The 17,670-nt window shown below is 50.9% G+C and overlaps 1 protein-coding gene and 1 long non-coding RNA gene across 3 annotated transcripts in view; one reads left to right on the forward strand and one right to left on the reverse strand.

Annotated features, from left to right (window-relative positions):
* Positions 1-11,669, reverse strand: part of AP3D1 (adaptor related protein complex 3 subunit delta 1) — a 40,120-nt gene extending 28,451 nt beyond the window's left edge. The window contains exon 1 of one of the 2 annotated variants that reach the window (XM_048226965.2): positions 11,337-11,669. In XM_048226965.2, the coding sequence (XP_048082922.1) occupies positions 11,337-11,432 (96 nt within the window). In that variant the 5' untranslated portion in view covers positions 11,433-11,669. The remainder of the gene's footprint in view (positions 1-11,336) is intronic. The other variant, XM_026480971.4, reaches the window with a different exon arrangement.
* A 390-nt stretch (positions 11,670-12,059) lies between these two features.
* LOC130543652 (uncharacterized) lies at positions 12,060-17,335 on the forward strand. The gene is made up of 3 exons (XR_008959147.1): positions 12,060-12,483; positions 16,022-16,201; positions 17,242-17,335. It is a non-coding gene; the product is annotated as an uncharacterized LOC130543652 (long non-coding RNA).
* Positions 17,336-17,670: the final 335 nt, after the last annotated feature.

Below are 17,670 nucleotides of genomic sequence, written 5' to 3' on the forward strand. Positions count from 1 at the left end.
TGAATGGACTGAAGAGCAAACTGGAGATGGAGAGAGAAAGTCAGCAAATTTGAAGCTACAACAAAAGAAACCATCCGGTCAGAAGGACAGAAAATTTGAGAAAAGGTGAGGCGAGCCTCACGGTCTGTGGGACACCACCACAAGGTGTGACACACAAGCGACTGGTGTCCCGGAAAGGAAAGGGTGGGAAAGAGGATATATTTGAAAAATGAAGGGTTAGAACCTCCCCAAATTTGGTAAAAGACAAATTTACAAGTTCAAGAAATTCAGCACCCATGAACGGAAAATGAAAAGAAAACCACACTCAGACAAGTCAAAGTCAAGCTACCAAAAAATGAAAACTAGTAGAGAATCTTTTTTTTTTTTTAGTTTATTTACATAATCCCTACACCCAGTGTGGGGCTCGAACTCATGGCCCTTAGAGCAAGCGTCACATGCTCTTCCGACGGAGCCAGCCGAAAAGCATGGGCCACATACAGGGGAGAAAGGATTCCACGCTGTCATCAGAAACCACCAAGGCCGCGCAAAAGCGGGAAAACTGCTGACCTGAAGTCTCTTCCCAAAGACAACATCCCCCAGGGAAGAGAGGCAGACGTGCGGAGGCCGGTGACATCCGTCCCTGCACTTCAGAGCATTCACCGGGGAGGACAGATGAGCCTCAAGGATGAGTGGCTGACTTTCAGGAAGGCCCTGCCTGAACACTAGTTTTTAGGTGGAAAAGAGGCACACGGCTCATGGCTCCTGCAGACAGGAAAGGGGGATCGTAAGGACAGAGAAGACTCTATCTGCTGCTCACTCGGGAGGACTTAAACATTACCTTACGCGGAGTTGCAAGAAGGTAAAGGAAGGAAAGCGGAACACAGGTGTGACGTTCCTCTTTCATCCACATACAACACCGCTAACAAGCAGAGTGTCTACTCCCCTTTTACAACAAGAAAACAAAACTGCTCAGGTCACGTGGACATGATCTAGATCCAGAAAACTGTAATAAAGACATAAATTAGAAAGACAGTAAAGTCTACGTTATAAATGACTACAAACCCTTGATATTTATTTGTTTTAAACAGACTCCGTGCCCAGCGTGGAGCCCGACACAGGGCTTGAACCCACGACCCTGAGGAGATCAAGACCTGGGCAGAGATCTAGAGTTGGATGCTTGACAGACCGAGAAACCCAGCAGCCAGGAAGCAAGGAAGCAAGGAAGGAGAAGGGGACGCCTGGCTGGCTCAATCGGTTAAACGTCTGCCTTCGGCTCAGGTCAGGAACCCAGGGTCCTGGGATCGAGTCCCGCATCAGGCTCCCTGCTCAGGGTGGAGTCTGCCTCTGCTGTCTCTGCTCCACCTGCTCGTGGGCTCTTGTGTGCACACACGCGGGCTCTCTCTCTCTGACAAATAAATAAAATCTTAAAAAAAAAAAAAAAGAAATGGAGGTAAAAGCATGATTCCGTTTCTCAAATACCTCAGCCTGTTCTGTGCAAATTCACACTTCAGCACAGAGCAAACCAAGAACCAAAACGCATGCTCTTTCTACATCATCTCTGTCACAGAATTTAACCTAGAACAAAGGACTCAAATTTCCCCTACACGAGAACTCCTCAGGTCTAATATGAAATAGCCATTTCGATCCTGGCCACTTTGCAGAGTTCCGTGGAGCACTTTTTTAAATCTAACAACCAAAAGTCAAACAAAAACCCACAACAGATTCCTAGCTAGCCCTCCCTGGACCAGTGGAGTCAGGATCTCCAGGGTGAGGCCCGGTGTGGGTTTTGCAAAGCCTTGCAGTTGGTTCGGAAGTGCAGGCAGCTCAAAGACCACGGGCTGGACCCTGGACTTGTTTTAAGAGCAATTTTAGTTTCACAGCAAAACAGAGTGGAAGATGGAGTTCCCCCAGACACCCTCTCCCCGTAAATGCACAGTCTCCCCCATTAGCAACATCCCCTCCAGAGTCCGATCTTTGCGACAGCTGACACACCGACACTGCAAAATTATTATCAATAGGCCGCAGGTGACACCGGGGCTCAGTCGGTGCCGCACGCCCTGTGGGTTTGGACGAACGTCACGGACCCTGATCCACCATCACAGTGTGGCACCGAGTCGTTCCCGGCCCTACGGACCCTCCGTGCTCAGCCCCATCAGCCTCCCCCACCCCGGCCACCACAGACCCTTTTACTGCCTCCGCCGTTCTTATTTTTTTTTTTTTTTAGATTTTATTTATTTGACAGAGAGACAGCCAGTGAGAGAGGGAACACAAGCAGGGGGAATGGGAGAGGAAGAAGCAGGCTCCCAGCGGGGGAGCCCGATGTGGGGCTCGATCCCAGAACACTGGGATCACGCCCTGAGCCGAAGGCAGACGCTTAACGACTGATCACCCAGGCGCCCCACCGCCTCCGCCGTTCTGCCTTTTCCAGAACACCCTAGATTTGGAACCACAGGGTGTGTGGCCTTCTCAGGCCGGCCGCTCTCACTTAGGGATGTGCCGCTGAGTGTCCTCCGTGTCTCTGCCTGGCTCGGTGGCTCGTGTCCAGTGCTGGATGGACCAGCCCATCTGTCTGCTCACCTGCTAAAAGGCATCTCACTTGCTCCAACCCTTGACATTTTCCAGAGGTTCTCTGGACTGTCCCAAACAGGCCCCCCCACAGTTGGCTGTGGGCCCCACTGGCTCCCCAGCTCAGGGACTTGGAACCCACACCACTCACTTAATGGGCATGAGCCCCAGCCGTCTTGTGACCTCTGGGCCCCTTCGGTGGTTGAGACTACCACAGCTAGCGTGCATGGAATGTCCTAGTGAGAAGCCTAACTATATCAGTGTTCCAAACCTTTCCAATTTCTCAGGCCAGAAGTTTTCAAGTCATCACAACTGGGACAGGGTGGGAACAATTTCACCCACCTTCCGAACAAAAACCACCTGGTTGCTGTCTACCATCACCAGCGTTTCAATACCTTTTAACCCAAAAACGTAGAGAAGTCAGTGAGGAAATAAAAAGAAGTTCAACTGACTACGTCCAAGTGTAAGCAACCACGGAGGTTGCTGTCCTCATTTTCATTCGGCCGTGGCTGGGCTCCAAACCCCCTGCAGCCAAGACGAGCCTCAGCGACCTAGGAGAAGCACAAACCCGAGGGCCCCCACGCCGACACCCAGATCCACTATAGTTCCAGCACCTGGAGAGAGTGAGGCTGGAGCAGGACAGAAAGCAGACAGTCCCACCCCCGTCCTGCCCCCTCCCCACCTCAGAAACACCTCCTCCCTGCATCCAGCCTCCAGACCCTGTGCACAATCATGACTTTCCCATCACCCTCATGGCCCACGTCACCCACGGCCCAAAGGGTAGCGAGGCCCACCTCAGGGCGGGAACACCATTCAAAAGCCTTTGGTGCCGGGGCGCCTGGGTGGCTCAGTCCGTTAAGTGTTGACTCATGGTTTCCATGCAGGTCGTGATCTCAGGGTCGTGGGATGGAGCCCTGCGTCTGGCTCTGTACTCAGCGGGGAGTCTGCCTGAGATTCTCTCTCTCTCCCTCCCCCTGCTTAGGCATTCTCTCAAAATACATGAACAAAATCTTTTAAAAAATAATAAACAAAAGCCTTTGCTACAAATACATAAAAACAGAAGTAGAGGAGCGCCTGGGTGGCTCAGTCAGTTGGGTGTCCGTCTGCCTTCAGCTCTGGTCATGATCCGGGATCGAGCCCCCACGTCAGGGCTCTGCGGCTCCCTCTCTCCCTCTTCTTCTGCAGCTCCTCCTGCTTGTGCTCTCTCTCTCTCTCAAGTGGATAATTAAAATCTCAAACAAAACAAAACAACAAAAAACAGAAGTAGACTAAGGGAGCTGGGCACTAGGGGAGGTGGGGGTGGGAGGTGGAGTGTCCGGAAACGGGCATGGGTTTCTTTTGGGGGTGATGGAAATGTTCTAAGGTGGTATCGTGCTGAAGGCTGTACGCTTCTGTAAATACTAAAATTCACTGAACCTGGGGGTACCTGGCTGACTCAGTCGCAAGAGCACGTGACTTTTTTTTTTTTTTTAAGATTTTATTTATTCGACAGAGATAGAGACAGCCAGCGAGAGAGGGAACACAAGCAGGGGGAGTGGGAGAGGAAGAAGCAGGCTCTTAGAGGGGGAGCCTGATGTGGGGCTCGATCCCATAACGCCAGGATCACGCCCTGAGCCAAAGGCAGACGCTTAACCGCTGTGCCACCCAGGCGCCCCAAGAGCACATGACTCTTGATTTCAAGGTCAGGAGTTCGAACTCCGCGTTGGGCACAAAGATTACTTTAAATAAATGACATTTTTGTTTTTATTTCTTTTTAAGATTTTGAGAGAGTGCACATGTGCGCACTCATGTGAGCAGGGGGCAGGGCAGAGGGAGAGACACTCTCAAGCAGACTCCACGCTGAGCAAGAAGCCCAATGCAGGGCTCCATCTCACGACCCCGCGATCATGACCTGAGCCAAAATCAAGAGTCAGATGCTTAACCCACTGAGCCATGCAGGAGCCCCATAAATGAAATTTTTTTTTTAAGATTTTATTTATTTATTTGACAGAGATAGAGACAGCCAGCGAGAGAGGGAACACAAGCAGGGGGAGCGGGAGAGGAAGAAGCAGGCTCATAGTGGAGGAGCCTGACGTGGGGCTCGATCCCCGTAACGCCGGGATCACGCCCTGAGCCAAAGGCAGACGCTTAACCGCTGTGCCACCCAGGCGCCCCCATAAATGAAATTTTTAAAAACTTCCGCTGAACTTCAAGCTTAAAGCAGATGAATGTTATGGTATGTAAATTACAGCTCAGTAACACTGTGTAGAGGAAAAACAACCTCGGATCATCCGGAACCCCCACGTTAGTCCACACGAGACCTAGACGGACCTGCTGCTTCTGGTTCTGCAGACGCTCACAGCGCTTTCGCTGTGCCTGCTCTTCTGTGTCCTACAGCAGCAGCCCCTCCTCCCTGCAACAGGCCCCACCGCCTGGAGACCCGGCAGAGCCGCTAGAGACCAGTCCAGGCTGATGGAGCTGCCCAGACAGTCAGGGGAAAAGGTCCAAGTCCTTCTGCTGAAAGAACATCTGTCTTGTGGACTCCAAGGAGAGGCAGGAGATGACCCTACATACCAGGGTCCCACCATAGGGGACAATGGTGCCAGGACCCACCTGTGAGCCTGGGTGCTGCCCGCATAACAAGGACAGGATCACAAAACGTGGCCCAATTTGTGGCCCACGTAAGCAGCCTTGGGGAAGCCAAGACTAAGGAGGGATGGTGAGGCTGGGAGTGCCTGCCATCTCTGTACCCTCCACAGGCCCTGGGCAAAGCAGGGGGAGGGGTCCATGGATTGGGGGGGAGGGGGAGAGGAAGCCCATAGTCAAGCCTCAGACTTCGTAACCTTCAACCTCCCACCCCCACTTCCTAACCAGCAGATTTCCTAGAGCAGAGGGGTGTTCTGGGGGGGGGTGTCACCGTGCCCCCCAGGGAACATTTGTGGTTGTCATGACTGGGGGTGCTCCCGGCATTGAGTGAGCACCCAGGATGGCCCCCACAGTACTGAGGGAAAGGGCACCCGTCCTTCCTTCTACTGCTCCCAGGTGCTCCCAAATGCAGTGCACACAAGAACCACACAAGGCTGGTTCCAATGCAGACACAGCCCCACCGCAAGCCTTGGTCCTCTCAGCCGCCCTACCCACGGCCTGGCTACATACCATGCCTTCGGCCTCGAGTGGGCCCCTTAAAAAACCCTTACAGGGGGCGCCTGGGTGGCACAGCGGTTAAGCATCTGCCTTCGGCTCAGGGCGTGATCCCGGCGTTATGGGATTGAGCCCCACATCAGGCTCCTCCGCTATGAGCCTGCTTCTTCCTCTCCCACTCCCCCTGCTTGTGTTCCCTCTCTCGCTGGCTATCTCTATCTCTGTCAAATAAATAAATTAAAAAAATCTTTAAAAAAAAAAAAAAAGCCCTTACAAATCGGCAGCCAGACAAACAGAAAAAGTGACCAAGCCCTAAGAGGCAATGTCACAAGGAATGCAACCAGACACACACTGAGCAAAGCACACCCAGCTGTGTTCTCGGTCAGGGAACTGAACACTGCCGTCTGTCCTGCCCAGGCCTCAGGTTCTGACCATTCCAGATGCGCTCCGGGGTGCTCATTGCCTGTGCTGGGACGTGCGCCGGGAAAAGTGCTTGGCAGGCGGGCAGCGCCCACGAGGAAGGTGGACAGCAATCCCAGCCCGGAGAGTTGTTCATAGAAGGCCCCAGACTGGAAACTACCCAGAAGTCCAGAACAGTCGAACGGGTAAGTAAAGGACTGCAGACAGAGCGCCAGGTGCTGTCGGCCACAGCACCCACAAGCTACGGGGCTCCCCTACAGCGGCGAGCGCCAAAGGACGGAGCCGGGCCGAGAGAACTATGCTTTAGGCAGCAGTCCGCCAGACCGTGTAGGGACACAAATTTCAGTATTAAGTTATAAGCAAAGCAAGGAAATTACAATCAGAGAACTTAAGCTAATTATATTAATTAAACTACAGAACAGGGGCTCCTGGGTGGCTCAGCCGGTGAAGCGTCTGCCTCCGGCTCAGGTCTTGATCCCAGGGTCCTGGGATGGAGCCCCACATCAGGCTCCCTGCTCAGCGGGGAGCCTGCTTCTCCCTCTGCTGCTCCCCCTGCTTGTGCTCTCTCTCTTTTGCTCTGTCAAATAAATTCTTGAAAAATAAGTAAGTAGAATAAACTGCGTAACATGTAGCGCACCACAACTTCACAGCGAATAAGGGCTAGGAGGGAGCACATCCAGACAGCACTCTGCGCAGCTGTCTGGAACCGGTTCTCCTCGGCTCCCACGCCCGGGAGGGGCACCGGCAGGCTCAGGGCTCGGTCCCATGCGACTGCATCCACCTCTGACCCCGGCCCCCAGCCCAGGCTGGCTGTCACCTGTGCTCTGACCGACCGGCCATGAAACCTCTCAGGTTTGATTAATTTGCCAAAGCAGCTCACAGACCTCAGGAGAGCACCTGTTCGCCTTTAGCAGCTGAGTACAGAGTAAAGGGCATGACAGTACGATGAACAGCAAGATGAACAAGTACCCAAGGAGGTGTCCAGAACAGTCAAGTATAGAAGCTCCTGTCCTTGGGGAGCCTCTTCACCGCACCATCCTCCCGGAACACGATGCTTTCACCAACCAAGACCCTCTCCTAACCCCACGGTTTAGAGATGTGCATGACAGATGATTAATTCAATACCTAGCCCTCTCCCTCCCCAGAAGATGGGGGTGGGGCTGAAAGTTCCAAGCTTCTAACCATGGTCTCTCTGGTGACCTGCTCCCATCCAGGAGCCCACCAGGTCATCTCATTAGAACAAAAGACACTTCGATCACCCAGGAAATGCCAACAGATCTAGGAGCTCAGGGTCAGGAACTTAGGGAGGAGACCATACGTATCAAGGATGTTCCTAATACCTTTATCGCTTAGGAAATGACAAAGACTTTAGAAGCTCTGTGCCTAGAGTGAGCGACAAAGACCAAAATATGTATTTCTTTCTTTTTTTTTTTTAAGATTTTGTTTATTTATTTGACAGAGATAGAGACAGCCAGAGAGAGAGGGAACACAAGCAGGGGGAATAGGAGAGGAAGAAGCAGGCTTTTAGAGGAGGAGCCTGATGTGGGGCTCGATCCCAGAACGCCGGGATCACGCCCTGAGCCGAAGGCAGACGCTTAACCGCTGTGCCACCCAGGCGCCCCCAAAATATGTATTTCTTACATCACAATATCACAGGGTCCAACAACATGGTGACGATGAAGGAAACACAGGGTGCGTGGATGAAGGGAAAAGCATTAGGGAATCTGGATTTTTCTTATCAACGTGGATCAGCAGTTCTCCTGGGCAATGTCTGGGGACATCTGTGGTGGGCACAAGTGGGATGCTCCTGGCATCGAGTGGGTGGGGCCAAGGATGCTGCTCAGCTCCCACAGTGCCCAGGACAGACCCCACCCCCAAAATGACCCAGTCCTGAATGGCAGCTGTGCCAAGGGGGGAGACCTCGATTTAGGGTAATGACTCACGTTATTAAGGAAAAATAAAAAACTCAGTTCAAATTTAGTATCTGATCCTCCTCAGAAATTGTTAAACTAAAAGGAACCTCTTACAAACAGCCACAAAGCCCTGAGCGCCTGACCCAGGCCAGACATGACCTACGCTTCAGTAACTGTCCCTGGAGCAGACCCCAGTCCTGGACTCACCTCCGTGGCCTGATGACCCCAGCACCAACTTCCTGGGTTGAGCCCCAGGATACTGCCATGTTTGAGATCAGAAACAACGGAGTATCAGCAATCCCATACAGTTCAATCTTAATCCCAGATTACTCCTTATTTCAAAACACTACTCTACGCAAACTGAATGAGTGTTTGAAGTTCTGAAACAACAGTTACATGGGTTGGAAGTGTCTATATTAAAGCAAAAACAAGTCTACACCATTCAGAAACTAGCAGATCCACTCAGGGCCCGCACCCGACCAAGTGAAGCCACTTAAACGCTGGGAATAAACTACGAACACCCAGACCAGGGGGAGGCAAATGTTAACGATCCTGTGGGAGGTCTTCATATGCTGTATCCTGGGACACAGTCAGTAAGGACCACTGCGCTAACAGGATGCAGAACAGAATCTTTTCTAAGAAAACCCTATGCCCAACATGGGGCCTGAACTCACAACCCCGAGCTCAAGAGTCACAGGCTCTGCGGACTTAGCCGGCTGGGCGCCCCAGGACGCAGAACAGAATCTTAACAGGCACTGAGCACTGCCAGCATGCTCAGAATTGCCCACGATTTCTATGCACGGAACACTCAAAGCATACACTCCAAACTGATTTACAGGGAAGGAGCTTTTCCCTTTTCCTTTAACGAACACTGAGCAGGGGCGCCTGGGGGGCTCAGTCAGTTGTCTGCCTTCGGCTCAGGTCGTGACCCTGGATCAAGCCCTGCACTGGGCTCCACAGGGAGCCTGCCGCCCCCTCTCCCAACCATGCCCAAAGTTTAGGAACAAGGATATTTGCAAGTGGATTTCACCCTACCTGCCGACATCATTTGTGCTCTATCTTAAGGATACCTTAAGGATTAAAAATAAACTCAAGCACCCCAGAAATATATGAATTAGACCACTTTTTCAAACTTTCTGGACTCATTTTAAGAAATATGTTTCCACAGTAACCCAATACGCATGCATGCACACAGTTACCATAAGCTGAAATAAGTTTCAAAAAACAGCAGTTACTCTACGTGTGTGCGGGACTGAGACTTTCTAGTTTCTTTTTTAACATAACCCATTAAATTGAATTCACAACCCACTAAGGGGTTGCAGGCTGAGATTTGGAAGAGCCAAGCAGACAACTTCGTGGGTGCTCTGGTGCTCACAGAAGCCCACATTACATCACCTGCCGTATCCTCAGATGGGCGCAGCAAGGTGGGGAGGTGGCCGTCATCCCCACTGTATAGGGGTGGCTCTCTCCACCTCATCCAAAGAGGCCCAAGAACCTGGACGCAGGTCTCCCAACATCACCCAACATGACTAAATTACTGTGAATCCCGCTGCGTTTCCGTGTGGCTTTCAAGGCCCCCTCGAGCCTCATTTGTAGGATGCCACGCAGAAGTTAAGCTAAAATCTATTCTAAGCAGTACACTTTGAGGCAACTATAGTGCTGCAGAAAACACATGTCTTTGCTGGGGGGCGGTGGGTAGAAGGGAAGAGCCTATCGGAGCCAGAGTGGGGAACTAGAAGAGTAGCAAGTCATCTGCTGTGTGCACAGGGGCACGTTCTGGGGCCAGAACGGGGCCTCAGTAACCAGCCTCCACATCACCAGGATCTTCTGGTGGGGAGACCATGGTGTCCCTGCGAATCGCCCACAGGTCAAGGGCAGGACCCACGCAGAACCCTGGCCTTGATGACTTCCAACAGCAGCCTCTTCCACCACCAACACCCCCGTGAAAAGGGCCCCAAGGGTGGAGATGGTGCCAGCGATTCTCAATGAATCAAGAATGGCTCGGGGAACGGCCCAGGAACAGTGGGCATCCCCCCAAGCGTCGAGGCGCCCTACGGGGAGTGGGCCATGGTCCCAGGGTGCTAAGAACCACGAACAGAGAGACAATCAGGTGGTCAGCCAGCACACAAAAGGAACCTGAGGGTATGAACGTGTTCCACATTTGCCTGGCCACCCTGGGTAAGTAAAATCCATCCCAACCGCTACTTCTCCAAGTCACAGACCCTGAGGTCCAGGACTGAAATAGACAACGTAACCCACACTGCTGACCAGAGCTTCTAACTCCAGGCAAAACTCAGGTGCAGAAAAGAAGGATGGAAATTACCTAAAATAACCCCATTACTTTTCGGGGGAGGTCACGCCCATTCTGAAAACGTGCAACAGCACGGCAGGAACTCAGGCCCAGCAGATGGACCTGGGCTGAGGGTGCCTCCCAGCAAATTCCCTGACTTCTCTGCACCTCCCAGCCGGTACTGCCGGGCTTCCGGCGCCATTGTGAGCAGGGCGGGAGAGTCTGGTGGTGGGACCCGCTTCTCAGGGCCACTCCCTCCTCCTAGGAAAGCGCAGTGCTCGCTCACGACCCCTCGTGTGAGTGTGGGCTCTAGGAAGCCAGCGTCCTGATGGCCACTAACTGTCCCCATTCCTCCCAAATCTAGGTCACAGGTTGGGGGGAGGGGCAGAGGGAAGGAAATGGTGCCCACGGTTACGATCTTACTTCTGGAAAACCTTCCCCCTCGCCCTGCCTTTAGGGTTTCTAGTTGAAAGCGGTTCCCCATTCCAGGACCCCTCGGCAGCTTCCGTATTTTCAGTCAGGGATCCCACTGTCTCCCTCCCTCCCTAGGAGGGGCGGCCCCACCTTCCCGGGGACTCGGGCCCAGGAGCCAAGGCCCGATTCCGGACCCGGCCCCAGACAGCGACCTGGACGCGCACTAGCGGGGGCGGCCCGCGGAGAGGAAGGTCCCCAACCAGGAGTCCAGAGCCCTGGAGAGGACCTAGGGCCCTTCCAAGTCTCTTCCGCGGACACCTGCGGGAAGGAGGGAGGCGGGCGTCCAACACCCAGCGGGTAAACTGAGACCACGGGGGGGCCACCCAGCGGGAGGGCCCCCAGGGGATCCGACACACACAGAAGGTAAGGAAAGTCTTGAGAACCGCGGCTCTGGTCCCGTCCGGGGCCGTCTTCGGCCCTCGGGGGTAAACTGAGGCTCGGGGAGAAAACGGGCGTGGGGCGGCCCGGGTGGCAAGCAGGCAGGGCTGGAGTCGGGATCAGGGCTTCGGGGACCAGCTGGAGGCCGGAGTCGGGGTCCGGGTCGGTCTTGGGGCCGCGCGGTGCGCCGGGCTCACCTCGTCCTCTTTGTGGTTGCGGATGCCGCGCACCAGGTCCTGCAGGTTCTTGTCGAACATGCGGTCGATGCTGCCCTTGACCATCTTGAGGGCCATCGCGGCGGTCGCCGCCGGGCTCGAGCCCCGGGAGGCCCGCGGCGGGGCACCGTGCGGGGGCCCGGGGGCCGCGCTTGCCGCCCGCGGAGCGCTGCGCTGCCGGCTGCCGCGGCGGGGCGGGCTCCCAGGCCAGGTCGGCGGCTGTCCGCGGGGCGGCGGCGGCTGCGACCCGCTCTGCAGGCCGCGCTCGCACTCCCGCTCCCCTCCGGCTTCGCGCCGCGCCGCTTGCAAATGGCGGACAAGATGGCGGTGGGTCAGCTGACGGCGGGTGCACCGGCTCGGCGGCCCGCCCCCGGAAGCCCCACCTCCCAAGAAAGCTCCGCCCCACCATCTCCGGGCCACCACGTTTCCCCGGCGACGCCGGCCGCCCAATGGAAACGCGGACAACGCCCCCGCAGTCCGCTCAGCCGCGCCCCCTCTGGCTCAGGGCTCTTCCCTCTCATTGGTCAGGGTCTGCAGAACACCACCCACTTCCTCATTTAGGGTTCTAACCACGCCCCCCAGGAGCTCCCTCCCTGCCCCGCCCCTCAACGAAATGACAGCTGTAGGTGGGGTCTTCTATGGGCGGGGCTCCCACGTGGAGCTTCTCAAGCAAGTTCCTGGGAAGGAATCCAGCTCCGCCTTTTCTGAATCGCAAAGCTGACGCGGCTTGAGAATTTCCAAAGCCGGCGCTGCGGGGAGCGGATGCAGTGTCCGCATCCTGCGCGTCTCACGGAACCCTGTGATCTGGGCAGGACAGGAATTGGCATGCCCACATGGAGAAACGGAGGCCCGGAGCTGAAACTGTGACGTGCGGAGCAGCGAGCGGCACACGTGGCGCTCTCCAGCTGCGCCGCTGCCGAGTGCAGACTCCGGCGGCAGACGGGGAGAGGAGAGCGGCGCAGGTCTGTCCGACCGAGGACCGCTGTCCACAAGGCAGTCACACGGAAAAGGCAGGACAAAACAAACCTCCGACAAACCACGAAGAGAAAAACAACCCGGTTAAAATGCGGCAAGAGACGAACAGGCACTTCACTAAAGAAAACACCCCGGTGGCCAGAAGGTGTACGAGGTCAGTGGTTAGCAGGGAAATGCCAATTGAAACATCTGCCTCTGTCCGCTATGAGAGTGGCTGAAATTAAAAAGTTGACAACACCAAGTGTCAAGTCAGGGGGAACAGCGGGGATTTCCCTGTCACTCTCCAGGTAAAAATACAAAACTACACGGCTACGTTGGAAATCTGTCTGGCTGTATGTTGTGGTGGTGTTTGTTTCTTTGTTTCTTAAAGTAAACTCTACCCGCAATGTGCGACACGAACTCATGAGCCCAAGATCAAAATCCGCATGCTCTACCGACTGAGCCGCTCACACACTCCTGGCTGCATGTTTATATTTATTTATTTATTTATTTATTTAATTTTTAAAGTAGGCTCCACACCCAATGTGGGGCTTGAACTCATGACCTTGAGACCAAGCATAGCAGCCTCCACAGGCTGAGCCAGCCGGGTACCCTTGGTTGTATGGTTTAAAGGTAACATGTGTATACCTTAGGACCCAGAAATTTCATTACTGTTCCCAAGAAGAATACAAAAATGCATCCACCAAAGACTTGGATAAGAATATTCACAATAGCTGTATTTATATTAGTCCAAAATCCCAAACAACCCGAATGTCCATCAACGGAAAATGGAGGCACAACTTGTCGTTGTCGTACAATGGAATACCACGCAGCATGAAAATAACAGATTGCTAATACACAGAACAAAATGGATAAATTGCACAGTGTGGAACAAAATAAGCCAAACACAAAGGAGTGTGCATGACATGATTCTATCAATGTGAAGTTCAATTACAGGCAAAACTAATCAGGTCACCTGGGTGGCTCGGTCGGTGAAGTGTCTGCCTTGGGCTCAGGTCGTGATTCCAGGGTCCTGGGATCCAGCTCCACATCAGGTTCCTAGCTCAGCGGGGAGTCTGCTCCCTCTCCCTCTGCCCCTCCCCCTGCACTTGTGCGCTCTCTCGCTCGCTCTCTCGCTCACTCAGTCTCTCTCAATAAATTAAAAAAAAATCTTTTTTAAAGAAGAACTAAGTGACTCATTATAAGTTACACAACCATACAGAGGAGAACTGGAGACTGGAAGTGTAAGGTCTGGCATATCCGTGCAATAGATTCCTGAGCAGCTGATGAAAAGAATGTACTAGGTAACTGCTATGGGAATTGCACCCTAGACTATGGGAATCCCACCCTAAAGAGCTACAGTGCTGGACAGAATATACGAAACGATGGGCTTCCGACAGCATGTGATAGGCAGTGCAGGACAATGACCCCTGAGAGAAGGGAAGAAGCAAGAGGAGCCTTACAGTTGCTCCTGGATTCTGCCCGTAGCTGATATCCAGGCTGCGGTCAGGGGGAAACCCAAGCATAGCACAATGGTTTCACAAAGTGAGGGGACAAAGGTAGGAGATGAGGGAGGTCAAGGTGGCTAGGATTCTCAGGGCAATGTACCAGAGAGCAGGGAACTATCCTGAGAAAGAGCTCATAAATTTTCACAGGGGCGCCCACGAGTCTTTGGCCGATGGTCACTGCGTGTGCACACAGTGAAATGTCACTAGGCCAGGCAAAAAACAACGGCTGAGAAACAAGGGAAATAAAAACGAACTTCTAGTCGAAAAAAGTACAATATGAAAAACACTCACTGCATGGAATTAGCAATAGAATAGACATTGGGAAAGAAATCATAAGTGAAATTAAAGATATAAAAATAAAAACTATCTAGAATGAAACACACAGGAGCCTCGGGTGGCTCAGTCATCAAGCGTCTGCCTCCTGCTCGGGTCATGATCCTGGGGTCCTGGGAACGAGCCCCACATCGGGCTCCCTGCTCAGCGGGGAGTCTGCTTCTCCCTCTCCCTCTGCTGCTCCCCCTGCTTGTGCTCTGTCTCTCTCTGGCTCTCTCTCTCTCCCAAATAAACAAATAAAATCTTTTTTAAAAGAAAAGAATGACTGTAATTATTAACAAAAACAATTCACCCCCTAAAAAAGCCCCAATTCACCCCAGAAGACAATGTTCTAATATCTTTCATGTACCAAAAGAAAAAAAATAATCAAAACAAACCCCTAAAATTCATTACCCAGCAACAATATCTTTCAAAGCAAAGATGACACCTGTTTTCAGAAAAATAAAGCAGACTCTCTGCTGACCAGGGATCCAGACGCAAGGCTCCATCCCAGGATCCCAGGATCATGACCTGACTTGAAGTCAGACGCCCAACCGACTGAGCCACCCAAGTGCCCCGATAATTGACTCTTTAAATAAAAAATAATAACAATGTGTTGTGAGATTTATTTTAGAGCTTATTTAAAGTAACACAATAATATGAAACGGGAAGCAGAAATATAAATGTACTGTGGTGAGGGGCTTACACAGAGTGAGAAGCAGTGTGTTGTAACCCTAGAAAAATCACTTAAAATAAAATAAAGAGGAAGAATGAATTTAATAAAACAGTTATAGGTAAAAATGGAAGAATCTTTAAAATAGTCAATCCAGGGGGCGCCTGGGTGGCTCAGTCGTTAAGTGTCTGCCTTCGGCTCAGGGCGTGATCCCCGCGTTCTGGGATCGAGCCCCACATCAGGCTCCTTTGCTGGTAGCCTGCTTCTTCCTCTCCCACTCCCCCTGCTTGTGTTCCCTCTCTCGCTGGCTGTCTCTCTCTCTGTCGAATAAATAAATAAAATCTTTAAAAAATAATAATAAAATAAAATAAAATAAAAAGGACAAGATTGAAGGACTACCTGGAGGTATTTTTAAGCTTTTTTTTTTTTTTTCAGTAATCTCTACACCCAACGTGGGGCTCGAACTCACGACCCCGAGTCACATGCTCTACCAACTGAGCCAGCCATGTGCCCCTGAAGGGCTACCTGTTTTTAAGATTTATTATAAATGTATAGTAACCAAGACAATAAGAAGACAAAAGAGAGTCCAAAGAGTAGACTCGTGCTTATATTGTCAATTGATTTACAACAAAACTGCCAAATAACTCAGTGGGGGAAAGAACAGCCTTTTCAGCAAAGGGTGCTGTAACACATGGATATCAAAACAGGAAAAAAAAGTTGTCCTGACTTTTTTTTTAAAGATTTTTTAAAGTAATCTCTACACTCAACATGGGGCTTGAACTCATGACCCTGAGATTAAGAGTTGCGTCCTCTACCAACTGAGCCACTCAGCCACGCCATCCTTACTCTTAATGGACATACCCAAAATATAACTCAGAATGGATCACAAACCTAAGTATAAAGGCTTAAAGTTTGAAACTTCTGGAGGAAAACATAGGAGAAAGTTTTTATGACTTTTGTTAGGCACTGATTTTTTTTTTTTTTTGATAGGATACAAAAACCATGAACCATTTTTTTGGAAGCAATGAGATAGACTTTACCAAGAATTTTTTTAAAATCGCTCTTCAAGTAAATGTTTAAAAAATGATAAGGTGAGCACCAACTGGAGAACATACTCACAATACATATATGTGACAAATAAAAAGAAAATACTAAGAAACTTAGGAAAATAAGCCAACAATTTCTTTTTTTTTTAAAGATTTTATTTATTTATTTGACAGAGAGAGACAGCCAGCGAGAGAGGGAACACAAGCAAGGGGAGTAGGAGAGAAGAAGCAGGCTCATAGCGGAGGACCTGATGTGGGGCTCGATCCCATAACGCCGGGATCACGCCCTGAGCCGAAGGCAGACGCTTAACCGCTGTGCCACCCAGGCACCCCAGCCAACAATTTCTTAAATAGGTAAGTAGATTTGAACAGCAGATACTTTACCAAAGAAGATTATGAATATCCAATAAACACATGAAAAGATACTTGCCATAATTAGTGTTTAAAGAAATGCTCCCCGATGGGATAGCACAATATATATGTTAGAAAGATTAAATTTGGGGGCGCCTGGGTAGCGCAGTCGTTGAGCGTCTGCCTTCGGCTCAGGGCGTGATCCTGGTGTACTGGGATCGAGTCCCACATCGGGCTCCTCCGCTGGGAGCCTGCTTCTTCCTCTCCCACTCCCCCTGCTTGTGTTCCCTCTCTCGCTGGCTGTCTCTCTGTCACATAAATAAATAAAATCTTAAAAAAAAAAAAAAGATTAAATTTGAAAACCCGTTAACTCCAAGTATTGGCAAAGATGCACAGCAGTTGGAACTTTCGTACATGGCTGGAGTGAACACAAAATGGCACAACCACTTTGGAAAATGGTTTAGCAGTTTGTTACAAAGTTAAAGATACATTTACCATGTGTGCCAGCAATTCCACTCTTGGGTATTTACCCAAGAGAAATTAAAATATATTTCCAAACACTGACATGTATGCAAATGATCATGGCATCTTTATTCATAATAGTCCAAAGTGGAAACAATTTAAGTATCCATCAACAGACGGATGGATTAAAAAAAACAACAACAGTGGTGGTATGGCCATCCAATGGAACACTTCTCAGCAACAGTAAGAGATGAACTACTGATGCACACAATAACTTCGATGAATTTCAAAACCGTTACACCACACGAGAGAAGCCAGACTCAAAACACTACACACTGTATGCTTCCATTCTATGGAATTCAAAAAAACACTGGAACACAATATTGATGGAAAACATATCAGTGATGGCCTGAGGGCAGGGATGAGAGGAGGGTTCACTGCAAAGGAGAAAGAACTTTGGGGTGATGGAAATGTGCTATACTGTGATTGTGATATAGTTATACAACCATAAACAACTGACAAAACTAGGGGTGCCTGGATAGCTCAGTCAGTTAAGCGTCTGTCTCTTGATTTCGGCTTAGGTCATGATCCCAGCATAGTGAGATTGAGCCCTGTATCAGACTCCGACTCAACACAAGTCTGCTTGGGATTCTCATTCTCTTCTCTCTCTGCCCCTCCCCCCACTAAATAAATAAATAAATAAATAAATAAATAAATAAATAAAATCTAAAAAAAAAAGAAACCTGCCAAAACTTATCAAACTGTAATATTACAGTAAGTGAATTTAATTGTATGTAAAGTATGCTTCAGTAAAGCTGAGGGGGGAATGCTACAAGTGGGGGAAAATCTTTACATCGTCAGGGAAAAAAATGTAAAAGATGGAAAAAGATACACCACCCCAACACTAATCACAAGAAATCTGGAGTAGCTGTATTTTTATCAGAAAAAAAAGAAGAATTCATGGGGCGCCTGGGTGGCACAGTGGTTAAGCGTCTGCCTTCGGCTCAGGG

Source organism: Ursus arctos, unplaced genomic scaffold, assembly GCF_023065955.2.
Source record: "Ursus arctos isolate Adak ecotype North America unplaced genomic scaffold, UrsArc2.0 scaffold_14, whole genome shotgun sequence".
NCBI lineage: Eukaryota > Metazoa > Chordata > Mammalia > Carnivora > Ursidae > Ursus > Ursus arctos.